This window comes from Eupeodes corollae, chromosome 1, assembly GCF_945859685.1.
Source record: "Eupeodes corollae chromosome 1, idEupCoro1.1, whole genome shotgun sequence".
NCBI classification, from domain to species: domain Eukaryota; kingdom Metazoa; phylum Arthropoda; class Insecta; order Diptera; family Syrphidae; genus Eupeodes; species Eupeodes corollae.
This window is the reverse complement of record NC_079147.1, coordinates 53525940-53553713: the sequence shown is the minus strand read 5'-3', so window position 1 is coordinate 53553713 and position 27774 is coordinate 53525940. Positions and strand designations below refer to the sequence as shown.

Below are 27774 nucleotides of genomic sequence, written 5' to 3'. Positions count from 1 at the left end.
ACTGATCGATATCATTCTTCCTCCGATTTTGGGTATATCTTTTTGCTCAATTTCTGACATGTGTACCTTGTACAATTGTAAATCGATCACAATGAAACTTAATATATTGACATGCGGTCATCCAAGCTTATCACCAATTTCTAATAAGTGTTTTCCCTGATTCTTCGATCGATTTTGAAAGGAAAACATACTTTTTTATGTTTACATTCTTTTAGAAGAACATCTTCTTGTGATGCACCCTATACTTTTGTACAATATGAATCTATTAAGGGAAATCTTAGAAGTTAAGAAAACTATTCCAATGTTCAAGTTCACATACGTATTTTTATTGATATATAAGATTAAGTAGATAGGTATGTTAAACAAACAAAAAATGTGATTCAATTGTAGTGGTTTACGACATAAGTACTAAGCAATATACAAATTATTTAAGTGTAAAAAATAAGACCTGACAATTTTCTCACTTTTGTATCCACAATTTATAAATAATTAATTCTTTTTTTGTTTTAATAATTATAAAGAAATCAATTCTCAAAGATGGGTCTTAGCTAGGGCAATGACTGGAATACCAGTTGGCATTTTTGGATATTCTCCAGCACTGGCGGCAATATCCAAATGGGTGTACTTAAGGGGTCTTTCCGACTGGAGACCGTGTTTATCCAGACCTGTTGTGACGATCATAAATGCAGCTGGGACCTAGGTATTTAAAAAATGTATTTTATTGCAATCTTTTATATTTTTGTATGGATTTTCAGAATTTACCTGATGTCCACGAGGAGTTCTGGATGAGGCAGCATTATTGCACTGGACAACATCTTCTCCAATAACCTTTCCACAATTGAAATCAAAATCATCATGTCGCAATTTGGAAATTTCAAAAGGCTCTCCAAATGAAGTACCGATTTCTTGTAGTTTCAGAGCATGACCAGCTTGCTGAGCTACACTATTATCAATAACAATCGAATAGCCCTCGCCAACCGCAAGGCAAGCGTGTCCAGTCAATGTGGCAACTGTAAACAAATGGGGATCTGGCAAGTTACGTTCGTTGGCGATTTCTTTCATGCGGCAAAGTGCATCAGCCATGCACATTCTTCCCTCGGCATCGGTATTGCCAACACGAACTCGAATGCCAGCTCTAGAGGTGATAACTTCATCCGCTACATAGGATTCCTCTCCAACAGAGTTGCGGACCAAACACAGGGCAGCAATAACGTTAACATCAGATGGTTTTTGTTCTTGAACGATCTAAAATTATGTTCAATTTTAATATCAGACCTTTTATAATATTTTGGGAATTAATGAAATAGAGTTCATATAATTAACAAGGCGATCGAGCAACTATAATCAGAGTTTTAAAAATACGAAGTTTGATATTGTTTGCTAGAAAAATTTCTCGAGCAAATCTATAGAATCTTAATTCTGATTATTTGGGTTCATTTGTCATGAGGCTAACGAACAAGTTGACGAGCTGGCCCTAAAAGTAATTTGCTTTTAAAGCTTGCTCGCGAATGGGCTTACATTCCTGTTGGTATTGTGGAGTGAAAAATGTTTTTCATTTTTATTACAAAATAAAACATCCAGTGGAACCTGAAGAAACCTGACTGATTGTGGACAGCCTCTTCAGCTAAGTCCTTCGGAATTCAAACCCCGAAATGCCTAGAACTCCAAACATCAATCTATTTCATGCTTTTACAAGAGAAAATTTCAAAAACTGAAAGACATAGCAGTAACATCTCTGGGGACCATCTATAAAGGATGCCTCTATCTCAATCATGTACCGGAGGCTTAGAGACAGCTTAAAGTAGTTTTTTATGCAGAAAATGGACAGGCGTAGCCATGAATACACGAATCAACCAATAAGCTTGAGCTATTTTGCTCTTAAGACATTTGAACGCTTCCTAAAAAGACATATCAGAAGAATCTCAGCACGCACATGCTAAATGCAAGTCTACTGAGACGACCCTGCATGAGGCAGTGGATACCATTGTGAAGACAATTTAATATAAAGAATTAACTCTAGCTACCTTCCTAGATGTAGAAGGTGCTATCAATAACGTCCTTACTGAATCCATTCACGAATCGCTTACTCACTTCAAGAATGGATAATTTATATGCTTAGTCATAGAAGGATTCAATCTTCATTAAGTAAAACAATCCTCATAAAGTTAAAACAATTTGGGGTGAATGTTAATGATTTGGTTTTAATGGTGTCATGTAAAAAAATGCTGGCTTATCGGTAGATGCTTTGTTGGCCAAGCGTAGTAGGACTAACACTAACCATCCCGTGTTAGATTTGAACGGCAACCTTTTAGTGAGGGTAGAAGATCAGCTACAAAGATGCAAGGAGCACTTTTGTGCGCTGCTAAATGATGACCGCAATGCAGAATGAAATTCACAATTAAACAACATGCGCAGATCTTCTATAGGGGTATTATCACCAGTCCCCCAAAAAGTGCAGAGATAAGTAATGCGATACATCTTCTAAGGAAAAACCCTGAGGCAGCTTCCTGTATTTTGCTTAAACTCTTGCAGGCTGCCTGGGAGAGTGAAACATACCCAAGGGACTGGAAGGATGGAGTTATTGTAAAGTTACCAAACAAAGGAAACCTCAACAACTGTAATAACTGTATGACAGTACTGTCCGTTCTTCTGAAGTTAATAGCAATTATTATTCTCGAGAGGATTAAGTCCAGGATCGAGTCTACCCTGAATAGGCACCAAGCGGGGTTTCGCAGTGGCCGATCGTGCGTCGACCACATCAACACCTTGCGAATCATACTCGAACAATCAGCTGTACCTAATGTTTTTAGATTTTGAAAAGGCGTTCGGGTCAATCGTGAATGCATCTGGAGATCGCTTCCCTGAATCCCTGAGAAAATTGTCGCTTTTATTAAAGAATCTTACAACAACGCAAGGTGTTTTGTGTTGCACACTGGACAGCTTTCTGACTCCTTAGTTGTGCGTCAAGGAGTGAGACAAGGAGATGTCTTGTCACCAATTCTGTTTTTGCTGGCGATTGACGATGTGATTACTGCCACGGTGGGTACAAAATGAAAGAAACGGAATCCAATGGAGACTATTTGACAAGCTTAGCCACATAGATTATGCTGACGATATATGTCTCATGGTAAACAACACGCGAAGGCTTAAAACAAATGTGTTATTCACTGCAATTAAATGGAGAGGTGGCTGACTTAAGGATTAACACAAATAAGACCAAAGTAATGACCACGGGCCAAAGCACACAAGTTATTCTAAGGCAGGGGACCATAGAGGAGGTCGAGCAGTTTAATTATCTGGGAAGTTTTATATTTCTCGATTGCGGAACGGGCCTGGATGTTAACAGTAGAATAAACAAATCCCGTAGTGCATTTGGAATCCTTTATCCTGTGTAGAACTCTAGCAAAATATCGCTACGCACCAAGTTGAAACTCTTCGAATCCAACGTCAAATCAGTGCTGTTATATGCTTCTGAAACATGAAAATGCTCTGCTAACATCTCGAGCAGACTACAAGTTTTCGTTAACCGTTGTCTGCGCTCTATTCTGAAGATCCGGTGGCCGCAAACTATTTCTAACGTGGAGCTGTGGAATAGGACCGGACAGAAAAAATTGGACGTAGACATCATGCAACGGAAATGGCGTTGGATAGGCCATACACTGAGGAAACCTGACGACAATATAGCAAAACAATCCGTCCAATGGAATCCCAAAGGTAATAGACGCATTGGATGAAAAAAGACAACTTGGAAGTCATCAGTTTTGAAGGAGGCTTGGTCTCAAGGTATTCAATCGTGGCCACAGCTGAGGTCAGTTGCGGTGAATCGGGATAGGTGGAAGGATCTTGTTGCTGCCCTATGCTCCAGGAGGAGTTAAAGCGCTGCTCTACTTACAGCAGGACAACATAATATGTAATAAAAGATCGTCACCATGATAGGCGAAATCACCGAGATGTCCCTAAAGAAAGTTAGCAGCTGGACTACGAGGAGTGGACTAGGTCTTAACCAGAGCAAAGCTGAACTGCTGCTTTTTACGACAAAAAACTTTTACAACTGATTTCACCCTACCCCGACTGAATGATCAAATCCTGTCTTTATGTTCCAGTGCAAATAATTTAGCAGTCATTCTAGATCCCAAACTGGAAAGTGTTTACGCTTGTAGAAACCCTTTTTGTAAAAATTGGACATTTCAATCTAATATGATTTTGTGGACGTACACAGCCGTTGTATTGTCTATTTTGGATCGTGGTGTCGACATAAAGTGACTCTTCGATCCTGGCCAACAGATGCCTTAAATGTTATTCTGCACCTCCTAAAAGACCTACATATTAAATATTTAGAATCGTGCAGCCCGCTAAAGCTTAAGGAATTAAACTATTGATTGATAAACAAAAACAGATTTTTAAATCAAACTTATTTTATCAAATGCAGAATATTGTTGCTAAGTTTTAAATTTTTAGAAAATTCAATTGATAACTTGTTTTAACAAACTACGAAAATGTACAAAAACAACAATAAAACGATATAAAACTTGAACTTTTAGACAAATCGACAGACTGGCACGGATGGAAAGTTATCAATGGAGGTCGCATACAAGGCTCTTTTTTCTATATATAAGTTTAAAACGAATAAATTAGGTAAGCAGTTTTTAACAATTCTTAGATCTGAGATAGTAAATGAGATGGTAAATTAAGCGCAATATAAATTAAAGAAGGTTAAACATACGTGTTAATTGATTTATGTATGAACTACACAACTAAGCTGGTCTACTTATTGTGTTCCAATTAAACAATTTTTGACTCCACCAGTGACTATTTCAAGTGTATCGATCATTTCTACTTATTTACAAATGATCTGAACTGAAATAACATTTGCGTATTCCAAAATTGATCTGAGGAGAGATGTATACAAGGATAATTACACAAAAGGATCTTTACAGTCTTTTGCATTTCGTTTTATGAAACCTACCAGCGAGTTGGCCTTAGGAAGCAAATAATCGAAATGACCTTTAAAAGAAAGTTGAGAATCAAGAATAACTCCTATATAAATCCACAGATTCAATTGTATAGTTGAATAACAAAATATGCGATTTTCTGGAAAAAGAAATCGTGTTACACTTTTTGTTATTCAATTTAAGGCTATTGATGTGAAACCAGTTTGATAAAGAATCAATGTCAGATTGCATAAGTTGACAATTGTCTAAACTCGAAACTTTTGAATATATTTTCAGATCGTCCGCAAATAATAAACATTCACAATAATTAAAGACAGAGACAATATCGTTGACAAACATTTTGAAAAGGAGCAGACCAATGTGGCTAGCTTGCGGGACACCTGATGTACACTGAATTTCCTTTGAGTATGTATCTCCAATCTTAACTTGTTGTGTTTTACAAGATAAATATGACGATAACCAACGAAGTGAAAATGAAAATCAAAAATCTCAAGTTTTTTCAATAGTGTTTGGTGGTTCACAGAATTAAAGGCTTTGCTAAAGTCGTTGTATACTGCGTCCACTTGAAATTTTTGTTCTATAGCATTAGTAACATACGAAGTGAAATAAGTTAAATTGGTAACAGATGATCGACCGGATACAAAACCTTGCTGTACATCTGATAAATATTCACTTGTAAGAAAACCATGCTTTCAAACAATTTGGAAATTGCGGAGAGTTTACAAATGCCCCAATAATTTTCTACATCATTTTTAGAACTTGATTTGTGTATAGGGACCAAGTAAGAAAGTTTCCATTCATCAATAAAAATACCTTCTTGGAGGGACTTGTTGAATATGCTTAGTAAAAGAGCACAGATGGAATCACAACAACTTTTTACACTGCCGAAGTAATGCCGTCCAGAACTATAATTAGACTGAAGTGATTTCAGTCCGAAATTAACTTCTTCAATACTTAACTGGATCGAGCCAATATCAAACCTACTTATTATGTGGTTCAGTGAACTATGATTATAGATCATGTTGTGTGATGACATTATAGTAAATTGTTGTGCAAAAAAAGTAGTTTTTTGTTCAAACTAAAATAATGAAAATGAATTTTGAATTGGCCGATTTGCTAGAAGATGATGTGGAGATTCTTAAATTGATTGATGATGAAAAGATGACCATCCATATATTAGAAAAAATCGAGAAGGATCTAGAAAGGCCTTATAACAGGTTTAATACATGACTTTTATAACAAATCGTTGAACAACATTTTCCGTCTTCTAGAAGTAATTCAATTGTACTCATAAACCAGCTATTTTTAGCTCTACGATTCTTTGCTATAGGCAATCATCTTTTAAGTATTGCTGATTTTGGAGGGTTGCATGTTTCAACTGTTTCAAGAATAGTTTCAAGAGTTGCCACAAGAATTGCAAAGCTGCATAGGAAATTTATTAAAATTCCATCTACATCATTAGAAGTTTTACAGGTTAAAAGGGATTTTTTTGATATAGCATCTTTTCCTTCTGTTATTGGTGCTGTTGACGGAACACATGTTAAAATTCAGTCTCCAGGTAAGATAAAATATTGTTTCATTTCACACGAAATCCAAGTTTGTCTCAGGGGGTTTGACGCGGAAATATTTAGGAAGAGAAAAAGCTATTTTACAATAAATGTACAGTACAGTCTACTGCAAAAATGGTGTTTACTGATGTGATTGCAAGGTGGCCCGGTCCTGCCTATGATGCAACAATAATAACAGTAAAATAATAGCCAAGATGGAAAGTCCAGATTTTACTGATTGAGTTATTCTGGGTAAAGAATTTTGAATTGAAATTAATATTTACCTGCATAAATCCAGCTACAGCGGCTGCACCACACTTATCCCTTGACATACCAGCCATAACTCCACCAGCCTTAATATCAGCACCACCAGTATCGTAGCATACACCTTTGCCGACTAGCATCAATGTTTTCTTGGCTGGTTGAGGTGGCTTATATTCCAAGAATATAATACGTCCTTGATGGCGTTTAACAGTACTTGCTGCTCTATTTACAGCCGCAAACAATGGATATTCTTTAGTGAGGACATCAATGTCACTAATAATGTCCATTTTTAGCGATGGGAAGATAGATTTAATGTAATCTTCTACATTTATTGGACTCATTCGTTCTGGATCACCGACACCTGTTTAAATATTTTAACAACTTTAAATAAAATTCAATTGAGAAGAACATATCGACAGATCTCAAGCGTTTTATAATTTTGCGACATTTTCAATAAATACATAAAATATAAATTATTAAATTTGTTTGCACATCTTGAAGGCATCAAAGGTATTATTATTTTTTAGCATTTCAAAGAACTAACTATTTCCGGAGCTTCTCCTGATGCTCTAAATATACTCTACTTACCAATATCACGTGCAACAAATCGTCCTGATTCCAAAAGTAATGCTTCCTTGTATATTTGCTCAGCTTTAGGGTTGGAGATCATTAAAGAAAGATTAGCAACGCGATGTTTCTTCTCAGGAACGTCTTCACGCAACTGAATTGGCTGAAAATTGAAATTTTTAGAATTGATTTTTATTTTGTTTTTTAATTTGTTTGTTTCTTAAATCTTACAACATAAAGCTCTTCGAGAGCTCCCAAAACAGTGCAGAGCTCAGCATTGGAAAAGATTTTGCTTTGAGGAACCAAAAGTAATGGTGATTGGAATCCAGCCTTAATTGCTCGACTTAGGGATTTGGCAGCAGCCTGTTGGTAAGCTCGGACATCATGATAATCACTCAGTTCTGCGATGGGAGAATACACAACTGGAAGGTCTAAGTTCTGAGATTTGAAACAAGAAACCTGGGAAAGAAAAAATCGAAGAATAAGAAAAACTAAGAACATATTAATTTAACAATAATTTAACTTACCACACTATCGAAAGCTTTGTCAAAAGCTCGGAATTCATTGAATTGCTCAACCAACTCTGATGGGATTTGCTTATCAATCACACAAAGAACATCACAACCAGACTTTTTGATGAATTTCGCCAATTTTACTGTGCATGGCACAAGTCTACAAAAAAGAGGAAGAGACAAATTTATTTAATTTTATTATATTTTATATTTTATTTGCGGTCAATAATAAAAGTTATGTCACACAGTTTGTGGTTTGTCGGTCATTCATTGCATGAGAACGTGCTCATGTCTATGCTTCCTCATAATGCGCTTTTTTCCAGACTCTATAAGTTTGCAATCTATTATACATGATTAGTGCGGCGGGCGGCATAAATAATAATAAATAGCGGGTAGCTAAACGCTTATTGCTTTGAACTTGAATGTTAACTATTCATAAGTTCTTCGCACTCTTTTTATGGACAAATAAGTTTATTTGTAATTTAAAAATTTCAAGTTCATTGCTAAGCTTGACAGTAGATAAAAAAAAAGAAAACAGACAGCAGACCAGGAACAATTTTAATAGAAAAAAGTTTAGCTTTTGTGTGGCAAAAGAGGTTGCTTCTGGTATTCTGAATGCATTGTTGGCATAATTGATTGTAGAGAATTATTGCTAGTGATGATATTTTTAATTAAAAGTCAATCAAATTTATGTGAACATATAAATGAATGAGTATATTTGTAGGGGTATTGAATCACTGCGGCTTTGAGATCTATTGTTTGCCGCTATCTGGTTGTGTTTTTATTCTGTTTTCCGTTCTTCAAATTAAGGCTAAGGTTAGGGAAAGTGTTTTTTAGACTAAGTTTAAACAGAACATAGAAAATAACAAAATAAAATAGAAGAAGAAGAAGTTAACAAGGAATGGAGAAAAGTCTGCCGTTAGGTCTACAGATTCACATCCTCTGAACTAGCAGCAGAACTTTCCGAACCGGGAAATATATTTGAATGAAAAAAAAAGGTAAACAAGATAAAGCATATGCAATTATGGACTAGGAATCAAATTTTTGGACCTAGTTACATTTTGTGACAAAAGGAAATTCAGTATCTTTTGGAATGATAGTTGAGAACTGCTGTGTGGAAGCCAAACATTTCTTTAAACAAATAATATTTATTTTGCCTCTTACAGTCAAGCATGGATGTGGTGGAGTCATGAAATGGAGGTGTATGGCGGAAGTTAGTTTTTATGAATGGCGATATGGGAAAGATTTCATTTTGAAATATACTTAAAAATAATCTCAGGAAAAGTGCGGAGAAGTTTGGTGTTGCTAAGAGTTTCTATTTTCAGCAATGATCCGAAACATACTACTCAAGTGGTGAAGGAATAGATCCTTTTTAATACTTTTCGTGCTCTCAAGGCACCGGTAAAATCCCCTGATAAGATATCCATTGAAGATCTTTGGGATGTGTTAAATAGATGAATTAGAACACTCACAACTACCTGCAAACTTCATGTGGAATAGACTGGCTTAGACGTAGTATAATCTGGATGCGCAATTTTTGTTGGCTTTTTCCTAAATTTTTGGCTATAGTAAGCAGAGAATGTTGTCCTTCAAGTGCTCAATCGTTTTGGGCTTATCAGCTTAGACTAGCAACTTCACATATTCTCGCAGAAAATAGTCAATAGACGTTAAATCGCACTATCTTGGATCAATTGTTACAAATCATTTCTTTTAATTAATCAAAAGTGTGAAATTTTGCACTCGCTATCTTATGTTGTCCTTAACATTACAACTCTCACGTTTATCGTTCAGGAACATTATGCATAAAGACTTTTACATTAACACATTTACAAGATACAATTGACTCAAGAACTTAAGCCTTTTGTCCATTTAAGCGTCTTCAATGGTCAGAATAGTGGAAAGAAATGACAATAGCGTATGATTTTTGAAGAATCTTCAATTTAACCTCAGTGGATTCGTCAATAACTAGAAATTTCGCATTTAGACGAATGATAATCCAAGCGTGATTGTCGAAAAACCAATTCACCCACAAAGACTGGATGTTTGGTGCGGTTTATGGACCTATTTTTTCTAAAACAAGTCCGGTCAGACAGTTACTGTGGATAGTGTTCGCTATCGTGAGCTGATAAAGAACTCTTTATAGCCCGAATTGGAAGGCATGAATGTGGACGATACGTGGTTTAAACAAAACCGGGCCACTTGCCATCTAGCTAACGGAACAATGGCTCTTTTGCGGGACGAATTCAATAGTCGTGTTATCTTACGTGGTGGCGTTGTAAACTGGCCGAAAAGAATCATGTGTCAATCAAAAGATCATGTGATTTGTCACCATTGGAATACTTTCTTTGTGGTTAATTGAAAGAAGAGGTGTATACGTCTATAAGCAAGCAACAATTTAAGCTAAAGGATGAGATAATTCGACACACTAACGGCGTCATCAAAAATTTGGAGATGTGCCTCAGAGGTCGATATTTTGTTTCATACATAATTGAACCAATTCAAAATAACATAATAAAAAGAAATGACAATAATTTCCAAAATAATTTGTATTTTATTCAAAATCAACACCGGCCCTTAAAATTTAACCACCCTTTAGTTCCTGGAGTTATGGAAAGATATACAGTGGCTCCCACGACTAATCGGACAAAGAAAATGCAAATTTTCTCAATGCAATTTCTCCTAGAAAATGTAAATAAGTAGAAGAACCTAATCACTATTTTATAACATATTAAAGTTTAAATTAAGTTTGAATAAAAAAACTGCATTTTAAATTTTTAACAAGTAAAAAATATAAAGAGCAAACGTCTTTGAAAATTCGAAAATTGGTTCTTTTACAAAGCATGGACGGTAAATCAGTGCGAGAACAACCGAAAATTGTGCAACGAAGTACTTTTAGAGATAATTACATAATTTGACGAGTTAAAAACAAAAAAAGGATTCATAATGGGGGCAGATAAGTAAAGGAAAGAAGCTGGAGAACTACGATGAGAAGCTTCTTTTTAGGCTTATCAACTAAAATTCCTTCTTATCTTGGGATTCCCTAAATATTTTTTTTAAAAAGAGACCACGAGTAAAGAAGACAGCAACGAAGCCATTAGAAAAGTAAGCATCGTCATCGAAGTTATACAGTGAATAAATAAAAAAAAAAAACTTTTTAATAACCATTTAACAAAGGACACGTCTTCTTGGAATAAGGTGGAAGTACATATTTTTATATTGTTAGTTAACCATTTGACATAGCGCAATACTATAAATAAGGTTTTGTTTACGGACGGAAGCAAGTTGAACATTCTAGGTTCACATGGAAGAATGTATGATAGGAGAAAAGTAAAGAAAGATTTTTTCATTATCATACTCTGGCTACTTTAAAGCATAGCCGTTGGTTGGCCCATGTATGAGAGTGTGTTGTTGCTGGTTACCAGAACTAATGAATCAAATAAATAAATAAATTTGCTTCATAGTTAACTTTCTTGTTTTTTTTTGTGTGTTCTTATGGCTGGTAAGTTTTGTGGTTAGAATAGCAACATTCGTGGGCTTAGGAAACATTTTCATGCTGCATTTGTTCATACTGTTTCGAACAGCCAGCTGTTTTGGCACTAAGCGAAACTTAGGTTTGTGAAACCACTGACCACTCGGAGCTTAACCTTAAAGGTTATAGCTTAGTGCCTTTATTCTTTGCTCACCATGGTCTAGCGGTATATGTATGGAATGATGTTGCCAATCAACTTCTATCACAATATGGTCAGTGCACCAACACAAATTTTAATTATATGTGGTTTAAATTCACCGTCCAAAGGCGCATCATTCACATGTGTTTTATTTATCGTATCCCAAGTCTGGATAGCAATTCGACTTCTAATGAATTCGATCCGCTCTCCGATTCTATCCAGAGAATTGTATCCCATTTTCGCACAGTGAGATCATTCCTACGGGCGATTTCAATGTACACAATTTTTCATGGATGCGGTATTCTGGTCAGACAACACCCGAAGGAAGGTATGTCAAGATTTTTATTGAGTTAAACCACCTGATTCAGTTAGTTGACGAGCCAACTCGGATTCCTGACATTGCAGGTCAGTCCGCCAACACTCTAGACTTGTTTCTTACCTCTGATCCTAATATATATGCGGTTAGTGTATTATCATCTCTAGGCAAATCAGGCCATTGTTTCATATCTGCTGATTTCTCATGCCAAAAAAAAAACAGTTAAAGAGAAAAGTTCTACGAGAACCGTATGGCAATATGAGAAAGCCAACTGGAACGGTCTCAACCACTTCTTCAGGATCTTTAACTGGTCACTATGCTTTCTCCAGCGCTGATATGATTACAAACTTAATTCTTTTAGGAATGAGAAATTTTATCCCGAATAGTGTAAGATCTCTCAAACCTAATGTTAACTTATGGTTTTATTCGAGCTATAAAGAGGTTATTAGGATCACAGACGTAAGTTTCCGGATTTATTAAGCCAACCCTATTGAGGAAAACCAGAATAACTTCAAACAAGCTAAAAAGACTTGTAACAGACATATTCGAGGGATTACATTTTTGCATGATTAAAAATTACGTCAAAAATACTACAAAGTCCCAAAGGTAGTACAGATTTCTGGTTATTTGTAAACAATTTGCGCAACACTACGTCATCGTCAGATCCTACGCTCGTTTCCAATGGCATTGGGCAGGTTCAGACAACACAAGAGACTTCATTTGCAGTCAACTTCATTTTTTGAACGTACATTTCGACCAAAACATCTTATTAATTTTTCAAGTGTCATGAATTTCAAATTCAGAACTTTACTTCGCAAACTTCTACTTTAAGTTCATAGTACAAAAAGTACCAACACATTATTGTCTACAAAACATTCCCCAGGCAAGCTAAAACTCCATCACAATTTATATACTGTATTGTAAAGAAATATAAGTTGTTTCTTTTCAAAATTGGCAAGGATTAGATGAAGTTGTGCAGAAAATAAATACATTATACAGCCTCTGGCCATATTACTAGGCTCACTTTAGGTTTTATGCAAAATCTTAATTTCCTATTTTAATCAGGTTTTCGAACATTGTAATGCATTTAAATTATTTTGTATGGAGAATATAAACCAAGAAATAAAGCAACAGATTTAATTTTTTTTTAAATTAATATTTTCAGTTTTGTTGTTATTATTGTAATTTTTTCAATATTTTGTTGAACCTCCCTTTGCTTTAATAAGAGCCTCAATTCTGCGCGGCATACTATCAATGCATGATTTGACTGTTCCCTGCATTTGTCGGTTGTGAATCCACACGCGAATTAATCTTTCAATAAGTGACCGCATCTTTAGCCCTCTTCATCAGCTCCTACACGTTTTCAATTGGGTTCATATCAGGGCTGTTTCCCGGCCATTCCAACAGAGGGATGTTTTCTTCCCTCAAAAAAGTTTTTATGGACCGGGCTGTGTGGCATGGAGCACCATCTTGCATAAAAATGTAACCAAACATCCATTCTTGAACGTCAAAAATATTGCGTATAATCTAATAATTATAAAATCCTTCAGTGCGTCTAATAATATGGCCAGGGACTGTAGATTAATAAAGTTCAGCTTTCAGTTGAATGAAAAAACATGATCACCTTTCATTTTGACATGAGTAGACTTGACTTAATAGTTAGTTAGATTCTTCTTGACTTACTTTCCAGTCAATTAATTAATTAAAATTGAAAAATAAAACGAAAATTTAAATTTTGTTAATATTATTTGTTTTATTTTAAAAACAATAAATTTCACAACTTTATTTATTTATTATTTAATTTATGACGCGACGCGTTTCGGAAATTCTTCTTCCATCCTCGGGCGTATAATTGACTGACTCTGTTGTTGACTGTATTTCCAGTCAACATTGAAACAAAGTTGCCTTAAATGGAAGGCAATTTTTTGGCAGCTGGCCAATAAGATGCTAGAAACTTGATTTACTTTCAAGTCCCTTGCGTCGCACAGCTTAGTTTTCTATCAATTCGAAGCTGCCAATGAGTGACATGACTCCTCCTGTACTTGAAAGTGCAAACCAATTCATGGGACGAATCTTCTTTCACACTCGTACAGTTGCTAGAGTATTTGAAACAATATTTGTGGTCCAGTGTCAGTGAACGTGGAATATAAGACAATTTCGTTTTCTACAAGGACTAAAAACCAAAGCATACATCTTATACAGCAAGGTTGTGGTCATTGTATAACTGCCCTTAAGTGCTTAAACCATAGAAAAAGTCAAAACCTAATTTTTCCAATACACATAAGTATAGAAAAAGTCACCTGGCCTTAATGTAATGCCGTCAGAAGAAATGGCAAAGAATAAGATCTGAAGTATGTTAAAAACTTGTCTCTTCAATACTTCGAGGCATTGAGAAAGCGATTAAATGGAAAGGATAAGCAACAAAGTACTAAATATTAAGTGTCCGATTATGTGTAAGGTGTTATATTATTGAGTTGCTTTTGTTTTTAATATAAATAAATTGTAATTTTGGCTTATTTAAAATAAGTCCGATTAGTCGTGGGAGCCACTGCACAGTGCACATGCACCTAACGGTTTAAAGTTTATGTTCACAATTTACTTATAAAACTATTTAAAATTCAAAATGCTTCGATTTCTTTTATTATTTTTTTTTTAAATTATTATCAGTTTTCAGTGATAAGATAAGATTGTAGCTTTATTTATTTCTAAATATAAATAAGACTTTTCAAAAATATGACTGGAAACTCCCTCTGTATATATTTACATATGTCACTAAGTGATTTTTTTTTATTTCTAGCATTGCACTTACGCATAATACATTGTTGCAATTATTAAGCAATTAATTGATTGTGAAGTTTTACTATTCTAACGATAACATGACACTTGAGTTGGATTAAATATGTATGTAATTTTGTAAGTTAACAAATTGCTTTTGCTTTCATTGCAAATGAATAAAACATTGATTTATTAATATTCACATTTCTGCAACAGCAGCTGTTATAAAAGTGTTTTGTGTTTTTGATTATTCATATATGACAACACACCCATTTTGATAACATTAAGACCAAGAGTCTATTAATATCAATCATTTTTAAATGAAAAAAAAAACAGTTGTTTATTGTTTTTATTGAAGAGATAACAAAAAAATTTATATTGTACAGCAATGAACTCATTGCTTTTGCTGAATCTGAACTATAGGATTTTAGTTAACACTTTTTATTTTTAATTTTTATCAGACATGTCATGATACTTGTGTAAAAAACATTGATTGTCTTATCCGGTGTTGATTTAACATTCTTTGATGATGGATTTTTAATACAAAAATCATAATATACTGACAGGATAAGATTTTTAATAAAACACAAAGATAAGGGCTTATTGCTAAGCTGCAATGGTATTCAAACGTGTTCGAGAACGTTCATATATTTTAAAGATTATCGTAATAAAGATCAAGTTACTTTATTGAAGTTGACTGTGGTTAAAACAACAAACAGGGACATTTATCATCAAAAATAAAATTATTTAAACAGCTGCTCTGGCTAAATAAAAGAAAAGCCCTTAAATACGAGAATGTGATAAGATAATTCAATATGAACTTATGCAGTTTCTGTCTCCGTTAAAAATAAAAATAAACTGCGATGAAAAGGATCAAAAACTCTTTTTTGAAAAGACTAGACAATTGAAAATGTTCGCACATTGTATACATTACATTAGGTGGCGCAACAGTCCATGAAGAACCAGGGCCTAGTGACTTACAACTCGCAACCATTCCTGTGTGCGAGTAATGTTCCCACAGATAGAAGAGACCTACAGTTTATATGCCGCATCCGAACGGCTAATTTGAGAAAGCACTATTCATGACAAGAATTACTCTTGGAGAATTTGTCAATTCCTCGCAAGAGGCAGTACCCGTGAAAAAAGTTAGGTGGCACAGGAAGGGATTGAACCCAACACCCTTTACATGACAGTCAACTAACGCACTAACCATCACGCTACGGGTACTACTCGCACATTGTATAGAATCATTTATTTTTCGGCTTCTAAAGTAAAGCTCAATAAAACATACACAGCGATACTTTTTTAATGAATTTGGACATCAATATTATTCAAATGGCCAACTCGGGAAGAATCTCAAAATTTCTTCAGAAATGTTTAATAATTTCTAATCTCGGAAATAACTTCAGAAATTTTGATTTTTAATGCGTCTAAGGTTCTTTGATGATATTCCAGTAAATTATTTGACACAGTCTTTTTTAAAGATATCCTGGATGCTGATATTTTTTAAGAATTTATATCAATAATTAAACTCAGGGATGAAAAAGCTCCAGAGATAAGAAGGTCTAGGAGGTTGAGTTTTTTAAATATGAAACTGATAAACTCATTCAAAAAACTGGAATCATACCGAATCAGTTTAAGGAAACGATTATATTTCCAATCCATAAAAACAGCTATATTTCTGATCCATAAAACTACCTACAGACTATCCTTTTTAAATAGCTTTTATAAAATCTGTGTTACAATGCTAAGCGATCGCTCAGCTGTTTGGATGATCCATAACAAAATACTTAAAGAATGCCAGGTAGGCTTTCGTAGCGGTTACTCTACAAGCGACAACATAATCAATTTGAAAAATATTGCGGGTACCAAAAGGATCGATTGTCGATTTCAATACAATCGAATAAAAACCTGTTTTGACAAGCTTTACAGCAAAGCATTGTCAAAAAAGTAAGGAAGGATTATAGAAAACTTGTATAAACAGGGATGCCTGTTGAGCCCCTTGATGATTTATCGGGAGAAATAGTTTGATTGAGTTTCATTTAAAGAACTCGTATTTTCAAACGATGTTGTTCTTTTTGCTTAATCTCCAGAAACGCTCTAACTAATGATCAACCGTCTCGAGGTATACTGCAAGTTGAGGAATGTAACGGTCAATTTAAACAAATCGAAGGCGATGGATATTCAAAAACGGATCTGGCAGATTGGCTAGAAATATTGAAATTTATAAATTGGCATTTCAACCATGAACCTAACGAACTTGTGAAAACCTGGGTGTGCTTATTACAAGCAACCTGAATGTGGAAAGCCATTTTAAAGACAAATTGAGCAAAGCGAAAAGTGCCATTTGTTCCTCATGGAAAAACTTTTTTGATAACAATCCTATTTCAAAGTCTTAACTGCAGTAGCAGAATCTGTAATGATATATGTAGCACAAGTGTGGGGCTACAGAAAATATGAATAGGCAGGATATCTATTAAAATTCTGCGTAAAAATATGTTTGCAACTTCAAAATAAACTAAACTACATGATACTGATTAAAACCGTACTATTACCACTTTTCATCAAAACACTTAGACTGTGCATCAATTTTCTTTCAAGAATTTTTAATATGAGTGATGACAGATTACATACAAAGATTTTGATCAATATTATTTAAAAAAAAAGTCTTTCGTTCGAGAAATTGAAGGAATTAGCAGCTTACTGTGGATTGGATTTCATCCTAAAAGTTATAGCCTGCAATAAAAAGGAATTCAAAGATTCCCTGTATAATCTTAGCGCTAAAACTGATGAAAAATGTAGACTCGAAGGTATCGGACAAGCAACTTTTTCAGTAAATAGAGACACGCATAGCATTCTTGAACATAATATTTGTGAAAGAAATTATTTTAAGATCGATTTCAATCTGCAGTTTTCAAAGTGAGAGGCGAGATAGTACGATTGAACTTCATGACGTATTGTGAGAATGAGCGGCTTTTATAATCTTTTTGTATGTTTTAAAATTAGATAAGCTTCTGAAAAAATTGTAATTATGAATTAAGAAATCAAAAGCAATTGAATTTGAACAGTTTTTTTTGAGCTCACCAGGAAAAAATAAAACGAAGTCAAATCACATGGTGGTCAATTCTAGAATGTCAACCTTCGGAAGAACATTCCTGAAAGATCTGATGAATTTGAACAGTTGAAAATCAAAGACCTAATTTGATTTTTTAACGCGACGAAATGACTCTATCGTGGCTAATTTTGTCTATAGAAATCCGTTATAAAATATTCTAAATAGGTCTAATGAGTTTATAGTATCAAAACAGCGCTTTCCAGCACTAATTGAATAGCGCAGCAAAGACTGCTTGTGACGGCTATCTACCTACCTACCCAAATCAGACGATGTTGATGGCCAAATGACTTTGCCAAAATATGAATTAAACGCAACTTAAAACTTATCACGCAATAATTGGTCGTAATAAGTTAGTAATTTTAACAAGATAGTCGATTGTGATTGTACATATAATTATTTAGTTATTATATTTTTTATCGACTTAAAATTATGACATGATTCTATAAACAAAATCAACAGAGCTTGATCTCAAGTTTGGAGAACACAAATTTTGGATATTTTTTGAATCGGATACCAATTAATTCTTTTAACAATAAGTAAAAAAAGAATTGAAAATTGACTTTTTTAGCAATCAGCTTCACAAATGACTCTTAAAATAAAAAGCTCTAAAACTGTCTAATTTTTATTTTGACAGAAATTGAAATTCGAATATTATTCTTATAACGTGTTATCCATTATTCGATATCTGTCAAACTAAGTTGTTAAACCCAATTTTTTCAGTTGAAAGTCGGACATTTACGAAAATGGATGGCTTAACTATCGCACATCGCTTACAAATTATTAAACCCTACTACAAAAATGTGGATTCTACCACAGCCACATATCGTACTTTAGGAGGAGATTATGGTTATCGGATTGGTACCAATGAAAATATCGCTGCCGTAAGTGAAAGTGTTGCCGAAGACTCGATTCCTCATCGTTCTCATGAATTAGGACTTAGGATTGTCTTACAAAACAAATACATCTATATAAAGTCCAGCTTACACAACAACTAAAGCCAGATGACCTTTCACAACGTCGTAGATACTTAGGGTTGCTGGTGGGTATGTTAATAAACTAAATTGTCATATTTGGGGTTTTGAGAATTCTCAAGTAATTAGTAAGTATTCATTGGTTCGTTGTTTTGATACATTTGTTAACAATTGAATGAATTTAAAGTTTGTCGGCATTGCCGTCAGCTCGGTTAGAAATTTGATATAAATGTTTTTAAAAAGTTCTTTTCATTACAAAATAATAAATAAATATAACTATTCAAATTCAGATATTAGCAACATCCTATACATTGAAATATCTTTCAAGAATGATGCAAGGGGTTTCCAGTTCGTTTCATTCAAAAGTTTTATTGTTTCTTGCATTGTTAATGTTCTTTGTCCGCAATACGATATCCGTTGAGATGCAAAAATGGGATATATACTGATAAAATTAAAGCAGTCTTCTTTGGATTTAAGATTACATAAGGAACAAAATTGGTTGAAACTTCCATTGTAGGGTCCTCCGTTAAGTTCGCAACTTGCTTTAAAAATTAAGGAGATTTTGTTGAAGCTCAGTGAGCCTTGAAAGTAATTTGCTTGATTTAAGCTCATATTGAGTTGGGAGTAAAACACTCTACTGAGGGACTCGCGAGCAGTAGCTTTAAACCCATCCCGAACATAGATTTCGTGCTTTCCAATTATGCGATAGAGCTCCTCCTTCAGATCCACCAAGTTTCTTTCTTTCATCAAAACTTCTTCATCAAAACTGATTGCCATATTTTTCCATTTCCTCATCCACCACTCCTCATTTCTTATTTTGTAATGCAGCATTTTTTTGGATAGGCACTCATCTCAACTCAAGTATATTAAGAGAGGACATTTGATCCGCAAGAAGCCACTGTCTGGTGTCACCGTTACGTCAATTCGGAGCGTTATGGTCATATGATGACCGACGTTTTTGGCCTGCTATTGAAGAATACGCTTTGGAGAATATGTTTCAGCAAGACGGTGCCACATGCCACACAACTCGAGTGAATATGGCTTTATTTCAAGAGACATTTCTTGGATGTCATGCGAGAAGTCTTGGGTTCGATCCCTGCCTGTGCCACCTAAAGTTTTATTCACGGGTACTAACTCTTGCAGGAATTGTCAAATTCTCCAAGAGTAACTCTTGTCATGAAAACGTGCTTTCTCAAATTAGCCGTTCGGATTCGGCATATAAATTATAAACTGTAGGTTCCCTCCATCCTTGCAATTACTCGCACACAATAATGGTTGATAGTTGTAAGTCACAAGGCCCTGATTCTTGTGGCGATGCCAACTGGCGACCAAGATCCTTCGATTTGACACCGTTGGACCTTATTTTTTTGTGGGGCTACCACCGTGTTTAATCTAGACCTCTAGTTGTGGCAAAAAGTGGTCGAAAATTACTTCAAAAGAGTCGATGCCTTAAATAATTTGCGTGGTGTTCATTTAAATGATGTACTGCTTCACACATAGTTTCAATGTTCAAACTTTTGATAACCCTGCATTTATATGATATTTGGGCCAAACCAAAATGTCAAAATAAGTAAAATCGAAATGTTTTCAAGCACATTTGGCCGCAAATTTTTGCAGCTGATTTCCATTTTTCTTTTAATTCTGTTTTTTTAAAGTGTGGAAATTTTGGTCTGATTACAAATATATAGAAGAACTAATTGTAAACGTACACTTTAAGCCGTTAGCTTCGAAAAAAAACATGATATGCCGTTTTGATGCCATTACCACAATATGGTATAATTTGAACAACCCTACCGATTTGCTCTTTTTCTTTATCGTTTACGATACATATTAATTTTTTAAATCTTTAAAAAATATTGTCGCCTCCAAAAACAAACAACTTCAAACGCAAGGACAGCAGAAAATACCGAATTTAAGATACTAAAAACTGAAAATAGCTGAGGAATTTCTAAAAATTGGTATAATAACCAGTTTCTAACTTGTTGCTAACGAACGACTCCTAAAAATACTGGGTCCTGTGTACTTGTGTGAAGAATTGAGTTGATACCCATTGCAGTCCCAATTCTGGGACTTTGACTGGTCCTAACGTTAAGACTCTGTGAAGAAATTGGGCATAACAATTTTAAATTAAGAGCAAAATTAAAATATTGCCACTATCAGAAATATTTTGTAATCTCCCTTGTTTTTGTTTTTATGAAAGAAAATTTGAACTGCTGAAAACTATTAACCTAGCAAAATAGAAATATTAACTGATTTTAATTTATATTAATTATAATAACAACAGCCATATGACTCGGTGATTTTAATTAAACTAAGTAAACAATTGGTTACCTAACAAAATATTAAATCACACACTGTTTACATCTAGTTGGCTTCTTGAATAACGTGTAGATTGTTTTTATTTAACTATGCAACGTTAAGAATATATTTTAAAAATAATACTTAGTAACTCGTGGAGTAAACTATTTTGTGCTTATTTACCAAGTTTTACAGTATTCTGTCGATTAAGAACTATTAATAATCAAGAAATTTTACTTTTCACAAAACATAATCGTTTAAATGTGAAATGAAAAAAATAAAAAGTAGGCCTTTAAAATAAAGTTGAATGGCCATTATCAAGTAATCTCGCTAAGATTGTCAAATACATAGATTTTTTTTAAAATCCTATTTTTGCTTTTGGAAATAAGATTATAAGATCTGCGTCAAAACTTTTGAAATGGCAATTACTAACTATAAACCTTATGGAATTATTGATTATGTACTTCATTAGCAACTTGGTAACTGGGTTAAATATGCCGGTTTATCATACACTGATACCCCAAAATCACCATCAATGTTGATTGTATATTATTTGAGGAATGCTTATATTCAAAATTCAAAAACTTTGAATGTAAAAATCGTTAAATATAACATACATAGTAGAAACTATGCTAAAATAAATTATGATTATTGAAACTTTATGTATATACATACACATATGTACATATATACATATGTACATATGTACATATGTACTTAAAAATGAAATGTTAGAACAACAAAACATTTTAAAATACATACAGCTGTGGACAAGTGATGAGAAACACAAATTGAATTTCTTTTTTAAAGCAACATCTGTGTTTTTTTTTGTACAAACAAATTTTTTTGTAAATATAATTTTTAAACTTAAAATAATGTTTCCCAAACATAACATTTATTTCATATGGCAGTTTCTGCGAAAAACACAGCGTTTATTGGTGGACAACTAATAAGAAAACCTTATAATATCATTTACCTTATATTTATCTTTAATACCTTGTTGCGAAACCTTTTTGGTTCAAAACTTCCCGAAATCTTCGTTCCATTGATGAAATAAGCCGCCTGCACTGCTCTACGGGTACAGCCTTCCAAGCAACTTATTATTATCTTTAATACCTTCGAAAGAACATCATTGTTGGAGTTATTTTTGAGAGCAACAACTCTTTTAACATCTGCCCCAAGACGCTCTATCGGATTTAGGTATGCACTTGATGATGCCCATTCTAAAACTGTTATCGATTGGTCCCTAAAGAACTGTTTCGTAATTTCAGCAGTGTGCTTGGGGTCGTAGTCTTGCTGAAACTTCCATATCACTGGCATGTTTTCATCGGCCCAATCCACTAATCGTTCATTAAGAATGTCAATGTATTTAACGGCTGTCAACGTTCCATCGATTCGATGGATTCGGCCAACTCCACACCACGAGAAACACCCCCGAACGTTAAGCGAGCCGCCTCCATGCTTAATTATTGGCAAAACGTATTTAGGGTGGAACTCTGTTCTTTTTGGCCTTCGGACATACGTGCACCATCTTGGTCAATCCTATTTATTTTAGTTTCGTCACTCCACAGTTTGTACTTCCATTAGTTTTTTGTCCAGTTGTCGTGTGATCTTGCGAACTCTATTCTAATACTACGTTGCCTTGCGGTTACTAATGGTTTCTTCCGAGGAACACGACCATGCAACCCAACTTCTACCAATTTTCTGATTGTGCGTGGCCCTATTGGGACATCGAATGCAACCGAAAGTTGGTCTTGTATCTCTGTGGAGCTAATTTTTGGGTCTTTTTGGCCAGCTTACTAATTGCTCGATCTATTTGGTAGGTACATTTTCAGCAGTTCCGAAGTTTTGAAAATGCTTAATTGCATTGAAAACTTATAGGACATTTTAAGCTTCGAAAGCTCAAGAATCGCTATCCTTGTAGGAGGATCACAGCTTTTTAATGCTTCCATTGCAATTACCTCCAAAATTTAAAAATTATTCTTTAAAAATGTTTGCAGACAATTCAGAATTTTCTACTTACCAATGCAAAATAAAAAGATTATTTTTATTTCACCCAAATCAAATGTAATTTAACTGTTTCTAATTAGTTGACCAGTTGAAACGAAAAATGTGTACACTCTACCTTGATTTTATTGTGTACTTTGCAAAGACTTATGCACAAATGATGCTTTTTCAAACAATTATCTAATAACGCTTGCATTACACCGTTTTGGAAACCGATATTCTAGTCACACATGATAAAGTGAATGTGGAAATGAGAAGCAAGTAATGTTTCTAATTAGTTGTCCACAGCTGTATAATCAAAACAATCGATTTATTGAAGGAAACTTTTGGTGAACTGTGACGTGGCTTCAAGATCGGGCAATTTAACACTACTGGACTATTTCTTGTGGTATAATGTGAAGTCGTTTATCTATGAACATAAGCCGAAGACGATTTTCACCTTGGATGAGAATTTTCGGCGCCAAATTGTAAAGGCTATACAATGACGTAGACTTATCATGGAAACTAACGCTCTGTCCCGCAATCTCCAAAACAATTCTCACATGACAGCCCAGTAGAGAGGGAACGTTTATCAGACTTTTATATAGCAACAAGAAACATCCGAGGAAGGGATTGGGATAGGTGGACAAATTTGTCGGCCCTAGTTAACAAAGGAATGTAGCGCCATCTTAAGTAAGTAACTAATATTTTTCAGATGAAAAATGAAATTGAAAATGAATGACAAGCAATTTAAAGGCGAATTAGTAAGTTTTAAAAACGATACGAAGGCAACCTAATTGAAATTATAGATTTATACATTTTCCATTCTTCTATTTACTTTTATAAATTTGCTTCAAATATCACATTTATTTTCGAAAATATATTAAATTCAAAAATGCAAACTATTTTGTTTAATCAAAAGATAGATAGCTTTTAGGATGAACCTTTGTGTTTTCTTCAATGAAAACATTAAGAACACTATTATAGTCAACTAACTAGGTACTCCCTTGTTCTTTCTCATCTGGATAATTTGCCGAAGAGTACTACAAATCTGCAATACAACGGCTTTATCTTAAAAGAACTTCATCGATCATCGTTGTAGCTGCAATAGAAATTAACCTTCTATTAGAATCTTTCGCCAAGTTAAAGCCTTTTCATTCAAGCCTTGGACAATGAAAGACTCGTCTTTTAACTTAGACTTAAATTCCGATCAAAAAAGCAGTAGTGACAAAAAGTTCTTTTGTGTTCTTTATGAGGATATTTCAATCGAGCTTATATCAAAAACATGGTCTTTTCTCTTCACCAAAGGATCTAAAATACCAGAAAGCGAGGCGCATACTATATTGGAAGCGGCCAAAACTGCTCTTAAAACCCCGCTAAATACATTATTACAACACTGATAGTACAGGGTCCGGGATAAGTTGGAACCAAACTTCTTTGTGATTCCTAGTAAACTGATTTAAGTTTGCTTGGAGGAATGTCTCAATCATGTGACAGTAGCGATCCGCATTAACTGTTACTTTTTGCCCATTTTCTTCGAAAAGTACGGACCTAACACACCAAATTCAGCAACAGCACACCAAACTGTCATATAAGGGCTGTGAAGTAGTCGTTGATGAATTTCTTGCGGGTTTTCTGTTGCCCAGTATCGTTTAATTACAGTACCCGATAAATGGAAATGGGCTTCCAGACGAAATTAACAGCACCAACGGGAATGTTTTAAAGTATGTCTTCACAAACAGCTCTGCAGAAAAACCATTACGGATATATTCCTCTACGACAAATGCGCGATGCTCGCCGTGCCACGCCATTATGATTAATAAAAACGACACGTAGACCTCTATCTGTCTATACCCCGAATACCATTTTATCTATAAATAGCTTTATATATAAACGTCTAAAAATACGGGAGGTTTTTTTGCCGGACCCTGTTTATCGGTCGTAAATGCTATTCGTAATGATAAATACAATGGGCAGGTTGAGGCGACATAAAGGACTTGAACGTAAGCAAGCTTCTAGTATCTATGATTGGTTAGCTTCCAAAAAATTATCTTCCAACTAAGGCAACTTTATTGGAAAGTTGACTGCAAAGTTAGTCAAGAAAAAATGGGCAGGTTCAGACAACAAAAGGGACTTCATTTGCAGTCAAGTGCATTCCTTGAACGTACATTTTGACCAAGGCAACAAGTTAGTTTTTCAAGTGTCATAAACTTCTAACTCAGAACTTAACTTCCCTAACTTCTACCTTCAGTTTGCCGTACAAAAACTAACAAAAACATTATTGTCGACAGTCCTCCTCCTCAGGCAAAATACAAGTCCACCCCAATTTAGATTTAGTATTGTAAAGAAATATTACTTGTTTCTTTTCCAATTTGAAAATTGGGCGAAAAATAAATAAATCCTAGAGGAATAAAGTTCAACAAAGTTAATTAAAAAAACATGATCGATTGTCAATCTGACATAAGTTGACTTGACTTGATAGTTAAGGAAATTTTTCTCGACTAATAAAGTTGCCTTAATTGGAAGGCAATTTTTTGGCAGCAAGCCAATCATATACCCTGGTTACAAGATGAGATCGAGGAATCGAATCGAATTGAGATTTCGATACAGATATATGGTGGCTCTGAATCGAGGAATCGAATTCAAATGGAATTTTTTAATTCGATTCACCTCTTTCAGTGGGATTGGATCGAGTAATCCTATTTCGATCAGATCCAGGTCTATACGGCGCTAAATCCTTATTCAATTCTCCTTGTAAATGTGGTTATGGATACTAGAAACTTGCTTACGTTCAAGAATCTGCCCAATCTCTCTAAGTATCAAGTCAAGTCATATTATGTGGAAGTGACAATTGATCACGTTTTTTTTCAACTAAAAGCTGAACTTTATTACTCATCTCATTGATTTACTTATTTTCGATACAATCTCATTTAATCTTTTGGGTTCGTTTTCAAGTTGGAAAAGTAATATTTCTTTAAAATACAAAACACAATTCGAGATAGAATTGCAGCTTTTCTGAGGAGTGTTCTGTAGACAATCATGTTATTGGTAGTTTTTGCTCTATCAACTGAAGGTAAAGGTTAGTGAAGTAAAGTTCCGAATTTGTAGTTTAAGACACCTAAAAAATTTGACTAGCTGCCTTGGTCAAAATGTACGTTCAAAAAAAGCAGTTGACTCCAAATGAAGTCCCTTGTGTTATCTGAAGCTGCTCGATGTTACCGTTAGTTATAAACAAAATAAGAGCCTCATTATTCGCTCACTAATAAAACTTAAAATAATGTGGTTCCCTAGACACGGTGCACAATATACCATTCAACCTTATTGAAACGCTTACTAACTAATGCCATCCAGAATATGAACTAAAAAATTAATAAAGACGACAATCCAACATCTATTACAAAACCCTAAAATAACCAATTTCTTGGAACTTCGATTAGGTCACACATCCGCTACTCATCAACATCTACTCCGAAAAGAAAGTCCTACGATTTGCAAAACAGGCAACGAAGACATGGACATTAAACACATCTTGGGCTTAGGACAATGTCCCAGTTCCATTATAAATAATATTTTTAAAAACAACTCTTTTATATCAATTTTAAAAGCTTTAACTACAGAAAACATATAAACAAAAGGCAACAAAAGCTATGCATGGGTTCAAACTTAACACTCACTGAACTTAGTCTAAATGCTTTTGTTGATGGCATCTTTTCAAACAAAAAAAATAACCAGGGTTAAGACGCCAGAAAAATGTTAATATCTTTCTCGGTTTAAGTCCAGACCAAACTATGATCATAACTATATTTAAAGTGAACGATTTAAGATCGTTGTGTTTTTCTTTTGTCAAGAACACATAACAGATCATAATTTTCTGGTTTTAGAATGGTTCGATTAAGTTCCGCCATATAATTATAATACAAATTCAACATTGGCCTCATCGAGTTTAAAACCTTCAATAATATTCTAAGGCAACACATATGCGGGAATGTTATCCTCATGGCAAATAAGCAATAGGTCGATAGAACCGTAAAGAGATAAACAAAAGAATAAATCTTTAGAAAATTGCGAGAGGATGCCTAAAGGCTTTTCCTAACGAAAATCCCTTCCTTCACTGTCACAACGCATTCTCTCTAACTTCGAATGCCTCAATAGATTTCTCGATGCTCCAAAAAACCGCACTATGACAATGCAAAAATAAAATTCATTGAAATAATAACAAAATGTAAAACTCTTCTAATTGAAAATTATTTTTTACTCTAGGAATTACTGATTTCCAACAGGAATTTATAAAACAAAAAGGTATACATGAATATATATATATATGTATAATTAAAAAAGCGGTTATCTAACATCCCAGATTATCTGGTTTTTCCCCCCAAAGAAAAGTGTTGTATCCAACCCCATAGCGATATCACATAAAAAACTTACTTGTCGATTCCTCCCATTTGACTTCAAATTCGATGGCAAGACCTCCGTGCGACAAAAATAATAAACTGAAATTACTGATATTACCACGAGCACGACTCAAAACACAACTCAACTCTGAAGACCACAGCACTTGATTGACGAATGACTACTCAACAATAGGCAGCCTTTGCTAGCCGGTCGATCACAAACTGAAACCGAAACCGAAGACTGAACTGACAAAACAAATCGAATAACTTAATAAGCTTTAAAAGTGCCACCACTCCAGACCAGAGCAAGAGCAACAAAATAGCTGAGACCTGAGACCTTAAACTGCTGAGTAAATGACGATTTTTGTTTTTGTGAAAATCGTGACGTGAACACAGAGCAGAGAAGATA

At 34.4% G+C, this 27774-nt stretch overlaps 1 protein-coding gene across 1 annotated transcript; it reads right to left on the bottom strand.

The window, feature by feature from the left end:
* Positions 1-304: 304 nt before the first annotated feature.
* On the bottom strand, positions 305-27628 carry LOC129939085 (putative aminopeptidase W07G4.4). Its single transcript, XM_056046954.1, has 7 exons — positions 27400-27628; positions 7858-8002; positions 7562-7789; positions 7352-7493; positions 6784-7124; positions 763-1245; positions 305-696 (listed from the first exon to the last, which is right to left on the bottom strand). The coding sequence occupies exons 1-7, from the start codon at positions 27414-27416 to the stop codon at positions 532-534; spliced, it is 1521 nt and encodes a 506-aa protein (XP_055902929.1). The 5' UTR covers positions 27417-27628; the 3' UTR covers positions 305-531.
* Positions 27629-27774: the final 146 nt, after the last annotated feature.

What these genes read in the sequence shown, in the direction of transcription:
- LOC129939085 (XM_056046954.1), bottom strand. An exon ending in ATTTGTTGCACGTGATATTG is followed by an intron (nt 7,125 to 7,351) that starts GTAAGTAGAGTA and finishes ATATTTAAACAG; the next exon opens with GTGTCGGTGATCCAGAACGA. An exon ending in GAACTCCTCGTGGACATCAG is followed by an intron (nt 697 to 762) that starts GTAAATTCTGAA and finishes TTAAATACCTAG; the next exon opens with GTCCCAGCTGCATTTATGAT.